The sequence below is a fragment of the Pelobates fuscus genome, chromosome 9 (assembly GCF_036172605.1).
Source record: "Pelobates fuscus isolate aPelFus1 chromosome 9, aPelFus1.pri, whole genome shotgun sequence".
Classification (NCBI taxonomy): Eukaryota; Metazoa; Chordata; class Amphibia; order Anura; family Pelobatidae; genus Pelobates; species Pelobates fuscus.
The window spans coordinates 104,647,478-104,664,257 of NC_086325.1; the positions used below are offsets into that span (position 1 = coordinate 104,647,478).

The window sequence follows — 16,780 nt, forward strand, 5'->3', positions numbered from 1 at the left end:
CTGCTCTCCATACAGTGCTCTCTCTCTCTGCTCTCCATACAGTGCTCCCTCTCTCTGCTCTCCATACAGTGCTCCCTCTCTCTGCTCTCCATACAGTGCTCCCTCTCTCTGCTCTCCATACAGTGCTCCCTCTCTCTGCTCTCCATACAGTGCTCCCTCTCTCTGCTCTCCATACAGTGCTCCCTCTCTCTGCTCTCCATACAGTGCTCCCTCTCTCTGCTCTCCATACAGTGCTCCCTCTCTCTGCTCTCCATACAGTGCTCCCTCTCTCTGCTCTCCATACAGTGCTCCCTCTCTCTGCTCTCCATACAGTGCTCCCTCTCTCTGCTCTCCATACAGTGCTCCCTCTCTGCTCTCCATACAGTGCTCCCTCTCTCTGCTCTCCATACAGTGCTCCCTCTCTCTGCTCTCCATACAGTGCTCCCTCTTTGCTCTCCATACAGTGCTCTCTCTTTGCTCTCCATACAGTGCTCTCTCTCTTTGCTCTCCATACAGTGCTCTCTCTCTTTGCTCTCCATACAGTGCTCTCTCTCTTTGCTCTCCATACAGTGCTCCCTCTCTCTGCTCTCCATACAGTGCTCTCTCTCTCTCTCTCTGCTCTCCATACAGTGCTCTCTCTCTCTCTGCTCTCCATACAGTGCTCTCTCTCTGCTCTCCATACAGTGCTCCCTCTCTCTGCTCTCCATACAGTGCTCCCTCTCTCTGCTCTCCATACAGTGCTCCCTCTCTCTGCTCTCCATACAGTGCTCCCTCTCTCTGCTCTCCATACAGTGCTCCCTCTCTCTGCTCTCCATACAGTGCTCCCTCTCTCTGCTCTCCATACAGTGCTCCCTCTCTCTGCTCTCCATACAGTGCTCCCTCTCTCTGCTCTCCATACAGTGCTCCCTCTCTCTGCTCTCCATACAGTGCTCCCTCTCTCTGCTCTCCATACAGTGCTCCCTCTCTCTGCTCTCCATACAGTGCTCCCTCTCTCTGCTCTCCATACAGTGCTCCCTCTCTCTGCTCTCCATACAGTGCTCCCTCTCTCTGCTCTCCATACCATGCTCCCTCTCTCTGCTCTCCATACAGTGCTCCCTCTCTCTGCTCTCCATACAGTGCTCCCTCTTTGCTCTCCATACAGTGCTCTCTCTTTGCTCTCCATACAGTGCTCTCTCTCTTTGCTCTCCATACAGTGCTCTCTCTCTTTGCTCTCCATACAGTGCTCCCTCTCTCTGCTCTCCATACAGTGCTCTCTCTCTCTGCTCTCCATACAGTGCTCTCTCTCTCTGCTCTCCATACAGTGCTCTCTCTCTCTCTCTGCTCTCCATACAGTGCTCTCTCTCTCTCTGCTCTCCATACAGTGCTCTCTCTCTCTGCTCTCCATACAGTGCTCTCTCTCTCTCTGCTCTCCATACAGTGCTCTCTCTCTCTCTGCTCTCCATACAGTGCCCTCTCTCTCTCTGCTCTCCATACAGTGCTCTCTCTCTCTCTGCTCTCCATACAGTGCGCGCTCTCTCTCTGCTCTCCATACAGTGCGCACTCTCTCTCGCTCTCCATACAGTTCTCTCTCTCTGCTCTCCATACAGTGCTCCCTCTCTCTGCTCTCCATACAGTGCTCCCTCTCTCTGCTCTCCATACAGTGCTCCCTCTCTCTGCTCTCCATACAGTGCTCCCTCTCTCTGCTCTCCATACAGTGCTCCCTCTCTCTGCTCTCCATACAGTGCTCCCTCTCTCTGCTCTCCATACAGTGCTCTCTCTCTCTCTCTGCTCTCCATACAGTGCTCTCTCTCTGCTCTCCATACAGTGCTCTCTCTCTGCTCTCCATACAGTGCTCTCTCTCTGCTCTCCATACAGTGCTCTCTCTCTGCTCTCCATACAGTGCTCTCTCTCTGCTCTCCATACAGTGCTCTCTCTCTGCTCTCCATACAGTGCTCTCTCTCTGCTCTCCATACAGTGCTCTCTCTCTCTCTGCTCTCCATACAGTGCTCTCTCTCTCTCTGCTCTCCATACAGTGCTCTCTCTCTGCTCTCCATACAGTGCTCTCTCTCTGCTCTCCATACAGTGCTCTCTCTCTCTCTGCTCTCCATACAGTGCTCTCTCTGCTCTCCATACAGTGCGCGCTCTCTCTCGCTCTGCTCTCCATACAGTGCTCTCTCTCTCTCTCGCTCTGCTCTCCATACAGTGCTCCCTCTCTCTGCTCTCCATACAGTGCTCTCTCTCTCTGCTCTCCATACAGTGCTCCCTCTCTCTGCTCTCCATACAGTGCTCCCTCTCTCTGCTCTCCATACAGTGCTCCCTCTCTCTGCTCTCCATACAGTGCTCCCTCTCTCTGCTCTCCATACAGTGCTCCCTCTCTCTGCTCTCCATACAGTGCTCCCTCTCTCTGCTCTCCATACAGTGCTCCCTCTCTCTGCTCTCCATACAGTGCTCCCTCTCTCTGCTCTCCATACAGTGCTCCCTCTCTCTGCTCTCCATACAGTGCTCCCTCTCTCTGCTCTCCATACAGTGCTCCCTCTCTCTGCTCTCCATACAGTGCTCCCTCTCTCTGCTCTCCATACAGTGCTCCCTCTCTCTGCTCTCCATACAGTGCTCCCTCTCTCTGCTCTCCATACAGTGCTCCCTCTCTCTGCTCTCCATACAGTGCTCCCTCTCTCTGCTCTCCATACAGTGCTCCCTCTCTCTGCTCTCCATACAGTGCTCCCTCTCTCTGCTCTCCATACAGTGCTCCCTCTCTCTGCTCTCCATACAGTGCTCCCTCTCTCTGCTCTCCATACAGTGCTCCCTCTCTCTGCTCTCCATACAGTGCTCCCTCTCTCTGCTCTCCATACAGTGCTCCCTCTCTCTGCTCTCCATACAGTGCTCCCTCTCTCTGCTCTCCATACAGTGCTCCCTCTCTCTGCTCTCCATACAGTGCTCCCTCTCTCTGCTCCCCATACAGTGCTCCCTCTCTGCTCTCCATACAGTGCTCCCTCTCTCTGCTCTCCATACAGTGCTCCCTCTTTGCTCTCCATACAGTGCTCTCTCTTTGCTCTCCATACAGTGCTCTCTCTCTTTGCTCTCCATACAGTGCTCTCTCTCTTTGCTCTCCATACAGTGCTCCCTCTCTCTGCTCTCCATACAGTGCTCTCTCTCTCTGCTCTCCATACAGTGCTCTCTCTCTTTGCTCTCCATACAGTGCTCCCTCTCTCTGCTCTCCATACAGTGCTCCCTCTCTCTGCTCTCCATACAGTGCTCCCTCTCTCTGCTCTCCATACAGTGCCCCCTCTCTCTGCTCTCCATACAGTGCTCCCTCTCTCTGCTCTCCATACAGTGCTCCCTCTCTCTGCTCTCCATACAGTGCTCCCTCTCTCTGCTCTCCATACAGTGCTCCCTCTCTCTGCTCTCCATACAGTGCTCCCTCTCTCTGCTCTCCATACAGTGCTCCCTCTCTCTGCTCTCCATACAGTGCTCCCTCTCTCTGCTCTCCATACAGTGCTCCCTCTCTCTGCTCTCCATACAGTGCTCCCTCTCTCTGCTCTCCATACAGTGCTCCCTCTCTCTGCTCTCCATACAGTGCTCCCTCTCTCTGCTCTCCATACAGTGCTCCCTCTCTCTGCTCTCCATACAGTGCTCCCTCTCTCTGCTCTCCATACAGTGCTCCCTCTCTCTGCTCTCCATACAGTGCTCCCTCTCTGCTCTCCATACAGTGCTCCCTCTCTGCTCTCCATACAGTGCTCCCTCTCTGCTCTCCATACAGTGCTCTCTCTTTGCTCTCCATACAGTGCTCTCTCTTTGCTCTCCATACAGTGCTCTCTCTTTGCTCTCCATACAGTGCTCTCTCTTTGCTCTCCATACAGTGCTCTCTCTTTACTCTCCATACAGTGCTCTCTCTTTGCTCTCCATACAGTGCTCTCTCTTTGCTCTCCATACAGTGCTCTCTCTTTGCTCTCCATACAGTGCTCTCTCTTTGCTCTCCATACAGTGCTCTCTCTTTGCGCGCTCTCTCTCTCTCTGCTCTCCACTCTTCATACAGACAGTGCTCTCTCTCTCCTATCAGGGTACATCCAGGTAGCTCCTATCTGATGTCAGTCGGTATGGCCGCTCAGAAACTCTCATGACTCACAGCCAGATCCCACCCTGTATACACCATGACCGTCCCGTTACCCCGCACTCACTGTATCCGCCCGATCCAATCCCACCCGCACTCCGGTTCGGGGGCAGCAGCAGTTGCAGTCGCCGAAAGTACCGCCCCTTCCGGTGAAACTCACAGCCCCGCCCACCGTGCTATGCACCAATCAGCTTCCAAGCCGCTCCTGCCGCCCTATCACAGCGCTCCCTCCTGAGAACCAGCTTCTAGGACAACACGGAGAGCAGCGAGCGGAGTGTTCTATAATTAGAACTCCACTGTGCTCTACCTGGAACTACACTGTGCTCTATAACTATACCTGTTACTATAACCAGAACTACACTGTGCTCTATAACTATACCTGTTACTATAACCAGAACTACACTGTGCTCTATAACTATACCTGTTACTATAACCAGAACTACACTGTGCTCTATAACTATACCTGTTAATATAACCAGAACTACACTGTGCTCTATAACTATACCTGTTACTATAACCAGAACTACACTGTGCTCTATAACTATACCTGTTACTATAACCAGAACTACACTGTGCTCTATAACTATAGCTGTTACTATAACCAGAACTACACTGTGCTCTATAACTATACCTGTTACTATAACTACACTGTGCTCTATAACTATACCTGTTACTATAACTATACTGTGCTCTATAACTATACCTGTTACTATAACCAGAACTACACTGTGCTCTATAACTATACCTGTTACTATAACCAGAACTACACTGTGCTCTATAACTATACCTGTTACTATAACTAGAACTACACTGTGCTCTATAACTATACCTGTTACTATAACTAGAACTACACTGTGCTCTATAACTATACATGTTACTATAACTATAACTACACTGTGCTCTACCTGGAACTACACTGTGCTCTATAACTATACCTGTTACTATAACTAGAACTACACTGTGCTCTACCTGGAACTACACTGTGCTCTATAACTATACCTGTTACTATAACTAGAACTACACCATGCTCTACCTGGAATTACACTGTGCTCTATAACTATATCTGTTACTATAACTAGAACTACACTGTGCTCTATAACTATACCTGTTACTATAATTATAACTACACTATGCTCTATAACTATACCTGTTACTATAACTATAACTACACTATGCTCTATAACTATACCTGTTACTATAACTAGAACTACACTATGCTCTATAACTATACCTGTTACTATAACTAGAACTACACGGTGCTCTATAACTATACTGTGCTATACCCGTTACTACACTGTGCTATATAACTATACCTGTTACTATAACTAGAACTACACCGTGCTCTACCTGGAACTACACTGTGTTCTATAACTATACCTGTTACTATAACCAGAACTACACTGTGCTCTATAACTATACCTGTTACTATAACTAGAACTACATCGTGCTCTACCTGGAACTACACTGTGTTCTATAACTATACCTGTTACTATAACCAGAACTACACTGTGCTCTATAACTATACCTGTTACTATAACTAGAACTACACTGTGCTCTATAACTATACCTGTTACTATAACTAGAACTACACCGTGCTCTATAACTATACCTGTTACTATAACTATAACTACACTGTGCTCTATAACTATACCTGTTACTATAATTATAACTACACTATGCTCTATAACTATACCTGTTACTGTAGTTCTGGTTATAGTAACAGGTATAGTTATAGAGCACAGTGTAGTTATAGTTATAGTAACAGGTATAGTTATAGAACACAGTGTAGTTATAGTTCTAGTAACATGTAAATGTAATATGGACTGACAGTGAGAAATAAATATACCCAATGGGATGAAATAACAGTAGGGCTGCGTCACATACAAGGGAGCGACTTATTAAATGAAACCGAAAAGATATAACTGGTATGTGAGCGCTCCAATTAATTATGCAGATCTACATAAAAATCAAGATGAAAATATCAATAAACTTAAAAATGACCAATCTCGCCGAGATCACCACAATGACCACCATAAACCACAATTGAATGTACTGGGTGAGTCTTATCTGAATCAGAATACTCTACACATATATATAAGAGTATAACAAAATATCATTTATTGTATAATAAACCAATCATAAAAAATGAAACAACATCTCAAAACGTCCAGTATCAGATGTAATCGTGATGAATAGTAAGGGGCCCCTTATTCATATTCTTGTCGACAAAGGACTGATGTAAAAAATCAGAGATGTGCACATTAGCATAAAAACTATATGTGAACTCAAAAAAGTTCAAGTAGTAGGCTCCAGTCCAGTCCGTGAAAAAATATATAAGTGGATAAACGGATAGTGCCCAGACGACCAAGCCGTCTTACGGGGAGGGAGCTCAAACACCAGCCAAACACCCTGGTCAAGACTAAGAGGGAAGCGATAGGGATGGCCCCAAAGGTGAAAAATCACATCCAGATATGGAAAACTATGGGGATATCACTTCAGCAACTTACCCTATCCGTCCGACCATCGGGTGAGAAACTGGGAGCACATAAACTCCAAACCGTGAGGGCTGCAGGAAAAAGGCCGTTCTCGCCAGGTCGCTTGCCGAAAATCAATGGCGGGTCGTAAAGGACGAATCGGCTGGGAAGTTCAAATCCGTCGGCGGTGTGGTGAGGTAGCAGACAGCACGTCTACGCGTTTCAAGTCCTCCAGCTAGGACGAAACGCGTAGACGTGCTGTCTGCTACCTCACCACACCGCCGACGGATTTGAACTTCCCAGCCGATTCGTCCTTTACGACCCGCCATTGATTTTCGGCAAGCGACCTGGCGAGAACGGCCTTTTTCCTGCAGCCCTCACGGTTTGGAGTTTATGTGCTCCCAGTTTCTCACCCGATGGTCGGACGGATAGGGTAAGTTGCTGAAGTGATATCCCCATAGTTTTCCATATCTGGATGTGATTTTTCACCTTTGGGGCCATCCCTATCGCTTCCCTCTTAGTCTTGACCAGGGTGTTTGGCTGGTGTTTGAGCTCCCTCCCCGTAAGACGGCTTGGTCGTCTGGGCACTATCCGTTTATCCACTTATATATTTTTTCACGGACTGGACTGGAGCCTACTACTTGAACTTTTTTGAGTTCACATATAGTTTTTATGCTAATGTGCACATCTCTGATTTTTTACATCAGTCCTTTGTCGACAAGAATATGAATAAGGGGCCCCTTACTATTCATCACGATTACATCTGATACTGGACGTTTTGAGATGTTGTTTCATTTTTTATGATTGGTTTATTATACAATAAATGATATTTTGTTATACTCTTATATATATGTGTAGAGTATTCTGATTCAGATAAGACTCACCCAGTACATTCAATTGTGGTTTATGGTGGTCATTGTGGTGATCTCGGCGAGATTGGTCATTTTTAAGTTTATTGATATTTTCATCTTGATTTTTATGTAGATCTGCATAATTAATTGGAGCGCTCACATACCAGTTATATCTTTTAGTTCTAGTAACAGGTATAGTTATAGAGCACAGTGTAGTTCTAGTTATAGTAACAGGTATAGTTATAGAGCACAGTGTAGTTCTAGTTACAGTAACAGGTATAGTTATAGAGCACAGTGTAGTTCTAGGTATAGTAACACAATAACTAGAACTACACTGTGCTCTATAACTATACCTGTTACTATAACTAGAACTACACCGTGCTCTATAACTACCTGTTACTATAACTAGAACTACACTGTGTTCTATAACTATACCTGTTACTATAACTACACTGTGCTCTATAACTATACCTGTTACTATAACTAGAACTACACTGTGCTCTATACCTACACTGTGCTCTACCTGTACCTACACTGTGTTTTACAACTATACCTGTTACTAGAACTACACTGTGCTCTAAAACTATGCCTGTTACTTTAACTACACTGTGCTCTATAACTATACTATGCTATACCTGTTACTACACTGTGCTCTATAACTATACTGTGCTCTTTAACTATACCTGTTACTTTAACTACACTGTGTTCTATAACTATACCTGTTACGATAACTAGAACTACACTGTGCTCTACCTGTAACTACACTGTGTTCTATAACTATACCTGTTACTATAACTATAACTACACTGTGCTCTATAACTATACCTGTTACTATAAGTATAACTACACTATGCTCTATAACTATACCTGTTACTATAACTATAACTACACTGTGTTCTATAACTATACCTGTTACTATAACTACGCTGTGCTCTATAACTATACCTGTTACTATAACTAGAACTACACTGTGCTCTATAAGTATACCTGTTACTATAACTAGAACTACACTGTGCTCTATAACTATACCTGTTACTATAACTAGAACTACACTGTGCTCTATAAGTATACCTGTTACTATAACTAGAACTACACTGTGCTCTATAACTATACCTGTTACTATAACCAGAACTACACTGTGCTCTATAACTATACCTGTTACTATAACCAGAACTACACTGTGCTCTATAACTATACCTGTTACTTTAACTACACTGTGCTCTATAACTATACCTGTTACGATAACTAGAACTACACTGTGCTCTACCTGTAACTACACTGTGCTCTATAACTATATCTGTTACTATAACTACACTGTGCTCTATAATATACTGTGCTATACCTGTTACTACACTGTGCTCTATAACTATACCTATACTGTGCTCTACCTGTAACTACACTGTGCTCTAGAACTATACCGTGCTCTACCTGTAACTACACTGTGCTCTAGAACTATACCTATACTGTGCCCTACCTGTAACTACACTGTGCTCTATAACTATACCTATACTGTGCTTTATAACAATGCCTATACTGTGCTTTACCTGTAACTATAACTATACCTGTTAACTATACCTATACTGTGCTCTATAACTATACCTACACTGTGCTGTATAACAATGCCTATACTGTGCCCTACCGGCAACTAAAACTATACTGTGCTCTATAACTTTTCATACACTGTGCTCTATAACAACCTACCTGTTACTGTGCTGTACCTGTGACTATACCTTTACCTGTTACTACACCTGCACTGTGCTCTACCTGTGACTATAATTATACCTACACTGTGCTCTACTTGTCACTATAACTACACTGTGCTCTACCTGTAACTATACATCTATCTGTGCTCTCCTTGTAACTACACTATGCTCTACCTGTAACTACACTGTGCTCTACCTGTTACTATAACTATACATGTAACAATACCTTTATCTGTTACTATACCTACACTGTGCTCTACCTGTAACTATACCTACACTGTGCTGTAACTATAACTATACCTACACTTTGCTGTACCTGTAACTATACCTACACTGTGCTCTACCGGTACCTGAGCTCTACCGGTAACTACACTGTGCTCTACCTGTTACTATAACTATACATGTAACAATACCTTTATCTGTTACTATACCTACACTGTGCTCTACCTGTTACTATACCTACACTGTGCTGTAACTATAACTATACCTACACTTTGCTGTACCTGTAACTATACCTACACTGTGCTCTACCTGTACCTGAGCTCTACCGGTAACTGCACTGTGCTCTACCTTAACTGTACTTGTGCTCTCCCTGTATCTGTGCTCTTCCTGCACAATACATGTAACTGTGCTCTACATGTAACTGCACTGTGGTCTACCTGTACTGTACCAGTAACTGCACTAGGCTCTACATGAACTGTACCATGTACTGTATTTCCCCTCGGCATTTATCATGGTGTACCTGTTCTCTGCATGTACTGTACTTTAAACTGTTATCTACCTCTATTGTGCCTGTATCCGCTCTACCTGTACTTTTCCTATTCTCTACAGTACCTGTGCTGTTCTGTATCTATACAGTACCCATACTGTACTGTGCATGAAGACAGCAGCTGCCTGTTACTCCTCATACACAGACTATTAAATGTGCCAAACATCAGAATGGCAAGCTCAGGGGACTTATTCATATGCTTCAATAAATCCATAAAACACCACCAGTATAACTGCATCACATAATTACCAATTCCATAACAAAATTAAAGGGACACAAACAGACCATTTCATTGAAGGTGCTATAGTGCTAGGAAGACAATTTTGTATTCCGACCTAGCCTATAGTCTCCCTTTAAAACAGCCTCTAGTGGCTGTCTCCCAGAAGAGAGGTGCTTCCTGGCCGTTCACAAAGTTTGACTCTGCTTTGCAAGAAGGAGTCCAGCGTCTTCTAACAACCCATAGGAAAGCATTTAGTCAATCACTCAGACATACTTTAAATAGTCACTTGTGTTATACATTGTGATGATCTGTGATGCAAATATATAGATTAAAATATATTATAATATGTGTTCTGTTTACATCTGTATTCCTAAGCTAAATGGTTGCAGTGGCACACAAATCAGGGTTATTTACTAAAATGTGAATTGTTGAGGATTCAAAGTGAATCAAAAGTGAATTTCTAATAATAGAATTTACTTAATTTAATGTATCTAATTAACTCAGGTCTTGTTGTCATGCATTAATCTGTACTTCATTCCTAAACATATATGCAAATATAGCATATAAATGATCTAAAGCCAAAAGTATCTGAACTAAAAATAGGTGTTTGGAGATGTTTCCAATCTCTTTGCTTTTCATACTTCCCAAATATCCCATATCCTGATTTAGGACTCCTTTAACATTGCTCATTTAGATAAAATAATGTATTATTACAATGCGAGTAGAGATCTGTATAATAATGCTGTTAAGTATTAAATGTGAACCCTTTTTCTTACTTTTCCTTCCCTCTTTGTGTATTTTGTACTTTGTATAATTCATTTAAAAGAAACAGAGTTAAAAATTTAAAGTCATAAATTACTACTTGCCACCTCAAACGCACAATACAGCATTTAGTCACTTGCTCCTCGGTACTCTATTTTACAAGCTCATTATGGTCACTCAGACCTCACAGTTTCAGAAGACTAGCCTCATGCACACATGTGGTGTAAAGCAGTAGTAGCACGCAGTTTTGGTTCAGCTAGGTCCAATCAGCAATGTTCCCTTGTGAATTGCACTATATTGAAGTAGAATGCCAGTATGTGATTTGTACACTGTGTACAAGCACATAGGGAGCCAGATGGAGCTGTGCTGATTGTTATTAGTTGAAGCACAGCTTTGTGTAACTGGTGCGTATCCACTACACATATGGAGAACTGACAAAAGTAATTTGTGCAGTTGGATTTAAAATTTGAGGTTCCTTGTCAATTCACCACAATTCCTGGCTTAAAGTCTATAAATGTACTTCTTCATCTCCCTACCAGCACAGCGACTATCATACTACATACATTATAGACCAAGGTTATATAGACAACATATGCTAAATTCAAGAAAAGTATAAAGACAACAGTAAAATCGTGACTCTAATAAAGGGCTACCTTGTTGTGGCCTGCCAGAGATCATCAAGTCCATGCTGCCTGAACTGTGCATCTGTACAGATTTGTAGCCCACTCCAAAGAATAAATAGAAAACATAACCAATATTGTACTTTAGATAAAGGCTCCTAGAAGATATTTTAACAATTCAATTATTTAACTGCATTGCTCAGCATTATCAACTGGTCACAGTTTTTAAAAGGATGATGAGGAGTTTAGTACAACAATTACTTGTCCACTTAGTGTACCCCTAATTTTGAATCAGAACCACAAATCTCAAACCTACCCTGTGGGTGACGCCTACTTACAAACTGTTTTAAGATAATTATCTATAAATTAATAGGTTCCTCTCTTCAATGCACTTTAATTGTATTTGTCACAAGCAGAAATCTACTTTTCATCATTATACTGTGCTTAATATGAGTGATCATCTAGTTGTTGGATCAAAAGCCAGCTTGCGTGATTGCTTTTTACAAGGCCGTTACCGGACCACACACCCTCAATATCTGCTAACAGCTGCATAATGTGTAGTATCCTATGTGCTCGCTGTTAGACTAGGGCATTAATTTGCAAAAAAGACTTGCAAATCGGACAAAAAAACTACTCATTGAAACAGCATAATTGACGAATGAACGAACGGCGCGGTAAACAATAGTCTTCCATACGCCATTCAGGAATTCTTCCATTTATATGACGCAATCAGCTTAGCATCACATAAAGAAAAGGGAAGGTGGAAATAATGAAATACTGCGGCAAGTCAGCTCACTCATGTAACATGATCTACAAGGGGCTTGTCCAATGGTGTGGGCTGCATTGCTAGTTTAACCAAAATAAAATGAGGGTGAGAAAATACTATATAAATTCATAGCAGGGACTGTTTTCTCAACACTTTGATTGAGCAATTGAGAGCGACACTGCTGAGACCACACTGATAGCCTCTGTCATTAATTCTTCTGTGTGAGACAGGTGTGCCAAGCCAAATACACATCAGCCTGAGCCTTTTTTCATTTTTTTACTTTGAAAGAGGCAGACATTTTCATTTCTGCACTACCTTTCATTTATGCACTGCTGGGTGGAACTGCTGTACACACACTGTGCCTGTTCCACTACTAATGGGAAACTGTTGGGTCATTTCATCAGTGACCAGGATAAACCTTAACCACCGCACACATCACAGGTAAGTTTTATTGAGGGAAGAGACCGACAAAAGTAGGGCATTGGCTATAAGTACCACTGACTCTATAGAATCACCATAAGGTTGCTCTACCACTACTACCACTGTTAGGCAGGACAGATGAGGTGTTGAAGAGCTTTGAGATAGTGATACTGGCAGCCAGTGACCCAGGTAGGTTGGAGCATCCCAAATATGCATCCAGCCCACCACAGAACAATTTGGGGATTTTCACTGCTGGGCCATTTCCACAAAGCAGACCAACAAAATCACACAACGTGTTGCCCAGATTATTGTTGTTGGGGGTGCGTCCTTTTCAATAATAAAAGGGGAGCCTTTCGACAGCAAATGGAAGCCATGGTTCCACAATACTACCTTCTCTTACACTCCACTTCAAAAGTTCCCTCTATCATGCCTGTGTTGCAGTTGTGAAAGAGGAGCTTGCTAAGCCACTTCACTACAGATTTGTTGAGTGCTCCTAGTGGTCGGAATTACTTTAATTCCTTGACATTGCACTGGTGGCAGCACAGTGTGTCTGAGTTTGTTGCTAATGTAAGTTCAAGAGTAGCAGCAGCAGAGCCTTCAGGTGCTAGCAGAAAGGACAAAGTGTATCTGTAGAGCAGCAGGACTTGTATTTCAGAGGACAGTGTCACTTTGGCTAAGAGAAATCAGGCACCAATGTAGAAGAGGGTTTGAGGTCACTGATGGAGCTTCAAATATGGTGAAGCTCTGCCAGTTGGTAACATTATTGGTGTACACTGTGCAACACACATCTTACATATTGCTGTGAAGTCAGTGGCAACCCTACTTGAACGTTACAGGAAGATTGCCGGGCATTTTACAATGTAATGTGAAGGCAGCCAACTGTTGAGGCAGGAGCAAGAGACAACGTCAATGACAAGATTGTGGAAATCCACTTTGGAAATGCTGGAGAGGATTTTGGAGCAGCTGAAAGCAATCCATAGTCTGGCATCAGATCAGTATCTTGTGCCTCCACTGGGTAGAGAGAATTGCACAGTGATAGGTCAGCTAGTGGCAGTCCTTAAAGGACCACTCTAGTGCCAGGAAAGCATACTCGTTTTCCTGGCACTAGAGTGCCCTGAGGGTGCCCCCACCCTCAGGGACCCCCTCCCGCCCGGCTCTGGAAAGGGGAAAAGGGTTAAAACTTACCTTTTTCCAGCGCTGGGCGGGGAGCTCTCCTCCTCCTCTCCGCCTCCGTTCCTCCCCGTCGGCTGAATGCGCACGCGCGGCACGAGCTGCGCGCGCATTCAGCCGGTCACATAGGAAAGCATTCATAATGCTTTCCTATGGACGCTTGCGTGCTCTCACTGTGATTTTCACAGTGAGAATCACGCAAGCGCCTCTAGCGGCTGTCAGTGAGACAGCCACTAGAGGAAATAGGGGAAGGCTTAACTAATTGATAAACATAGCAGTTTCTCTGAAACTGCTATGTTTATAAAACAATTAGTTAACCCTAGCTGGACCTGGCACCCAGACCACTTCATTAAGCTGAAGTGGTCTGGGTGCCTAGAGTGGTCCTTTAAGCCATTTAGGGCTACCAGTGAAAACTTCAGCCAGAGAACTGCTAGTCTAGGACAGGTAATCTCAGTGTTCACCATCTAGCGAGCAGGAAGCATGTCTTCCTTGTGAACCAAGAGGTTGCTCATGGTGGCTCTCTACATCCTGATGAAGGATCAGCTTAAGGTTGAAAAAGTAGATCATTCTCCCGACCAGATGCTAACTTGCCTGTGTGATTCTAGGAATAAGGGAAAACTGGCACCGAAAACCGATATGTGTCAAAAATATATAGAAATGGAAACTGTAGTCAATTAAGTCAATATTAAATGGGTGTTTCACCCCTTTCAGGCTGCACTGACGCAGTGGCAATGGTAATTTGCTAAAAGCGATGCATGTGCACTGTGAATGTCGCAGCTAGCTAACAACTAAAGGCATGCAAAGGCTTGACCGTGGGGCTGAAACAGGTGAGTGCGTTGCCAGTTGTCCACTCACTTTCCCCATCCACTTTCATTTCTGTTGGTGGTGAAATCTTTCTTTTTTCTTGTCCTCTGAAATCATAATTCTCTTTAAAGTTTGTGGTTTGTTTCTACACTCTAACTTCAGTTAATCATTAGGGCACTGCATTTGCACTCTGGATATCCACTGCCAGCTCCATTTATTTCTGGTGGTGATGAAATTAAATTTCCTATTTTGAAAAAAAAAAATGTGTTGCCTAAAATCACAATTCTCCTTAACTGTGGTGTTTTGTTTCTCCCCTCTGACTGCATCTGCGATGTGTTACAGCTAGTTAATCACTAGGCCACTGTATTTTCACTCGGAAATTCAATTCTACACGCCAAAAACTGAAGGTATGCATATGCTTTGCCCTTGGGGCTAAAACAGAGAGTGGGTCATCAACTGTTAACTCCCCTTCCACTTCCATTCAATTTTTTCTTCCTTATTTCTTTTTCTTTGATTTGTCCTCTAAAATCACAATTATTCTTAAAAAAGGGGTTTGTTTCTCTTTTCTGACTGTGTCTGCTGTGTGGCAACAAGTGCTATCTCCTCCAGAGCAGCAAGTTAATCAATAGGGCACTGCATTTGCACTCCTGATGTCCTGCTGCCAGTTCAGGACTATGAGTGCAAAGGCTTTGTCCTGGGGCTGAAACAGGTTAGTTGGGTTATCAACTGCTCACTCTCTCTCCACTTCCACTTTCATTTCCATTTAAATCTCTTTTTTTTGCTACTCTCTCACTGTTAAATGCTTCTTGGCCTGGGCTACAGCAGACCAAGACTGCTGCTGTACAATAAATTGTATGCATTTCTGGACTATTGGTGTATTTTAAAGTCCTGAAACCATAACCACTACAGCAACAGCCCAAAATAAAGAACGTGTTTGAGTGTGCATTTATAAAGCAGAGGCTAACGTATATATATGTAACTCCCTGAGCTGGTATATTCTATTCTACTTTTGTTTTGCTTTTGTTGTTTGTGACCCAATACTATCAATGATATGATACACATAATACAATGTGATAAATATGTGTAGATCAAAAACCAATAGGAAATATTGAAATCTGCATTAACAGGCTATTCCATTATACAATGTTGACTAGTGTCTGTAACCCTCTTCTAATGGTTGGTGCACTTTGGTGTGGGATATATCTCTGGCTGAACATCTAATGCAGTGTCTGTAGCCCCACACTCACCACTACACACAGTCACCCTGTCACATACACCGCACACAGAGTCACACTCACCTTCCCAAACTCATTCTGTGACAGTCATATTGCTGCACTCACCCTCATATATAGGCAGCTCCCAAATTTTAACCCACAGACAGTGACATTGTATTTCTGTATATGTATGTGGGTGTGTATATATATATATATAAACATAAACACACACACACAATCCTCTGTTGCACTTGCTCGCTCTTTTCTGTGTGCAGATATGCAGAAAATCAGTTTGTCATTATTCTCTCCTTGACTCTCAGCATCCTTTGCTTTTTACTTGCAGAAGTCATTGGTGTGTACGTAGGTTCCTATGCTTGCCTCTTGTTAGCGCACATGAAACTGAGATGGGTGAAATGGTGGGTGGGAGGAGGGGGTGCTGAAGAAACTCCCTAACTGGGAGGTGTGGCAGACGATACAAGCTGACAAAGTTTATAGTAAGTTTATAAATGTTTATTACATACTTTTCTAAGTTTTCTTGCTGTATTTTAGTTTGTATAGTTGTGTAAAAGTGTTTGCTTGCTGGTTTCAAATAGTTGCTGGCTGTTTTTCTTTTTTGCCCACTTGCTTTTACATTGCTGTTAAACAAGCAGGATGGTATACAGCATCTCACATCAGGCATACTAAACCCTGGGAGTTACGCAAGTGCACAAGACTCAGAAATAATCACAATTGCAAGAGCAATATTGTACACTGACAGTGACCAATTCAGATTGTATATAGTGCTTCAGTTTTTTCATGTTCAAATAGAGAAATATAGTCAACCTATACATTAATATTTCTATAATTGGTTGTTTATATACACAGCTGCTTTGAAGTGCATGTCAAAATATAAATAGCAAAACAGCCACACTGTTCTTCATAACTAGAATACCATCAGTTGA

General features: G+C 43.3%; 1 protein-coding gene and 1 long non-coding RNA gene across 9 annotated transcripts in view; both read right to left on the reverse strand.

Moving 5' to 3' along the window:
- DLG3 (discs large MAGUK scaffold protein 3) overlaps positions 1-16,780 on the reverse strand; it is a 287,539-nt gene that overhangs the window by 34,735 nt on the left and 236,024 nt on the right. For 4 of the 8 annotated variants that reach the window (XM_063432259.1, XM_063432258.1, XM_063432260.1 and 1 more), the window contains one exon: positions 11,499-11,570. The exons of 3 other annotated variants lie outside the window; for them this stretch is intronic. In XM_063432259.1, the coding sequence (XP_063288329.1) occupies positions 11,499-11,570 (72 nt within the window). Of the gene's footprint in view, positions 1-4,133; positions 4,211-11,498; positions 11,571-16,780 lie in introns of those variants that run through there. One more of the 8 variants, XM_063432265.1, reaches the window with a different exon arrangement.
- Positions 8,165-9,037, reverse strand: LOC134573454 (uncharacterized). Its single transcript, XR_010085325.1, has 3 exons — positions 8,962-9,037; positions 8,764-8,790; positions 8,165-8,192 (listed from the first exon to the last, which is right to left on the reverse strand). It is a non-coding gene; the product is annotated as an uncharacterized LOC134573454 (long non-coding RNA).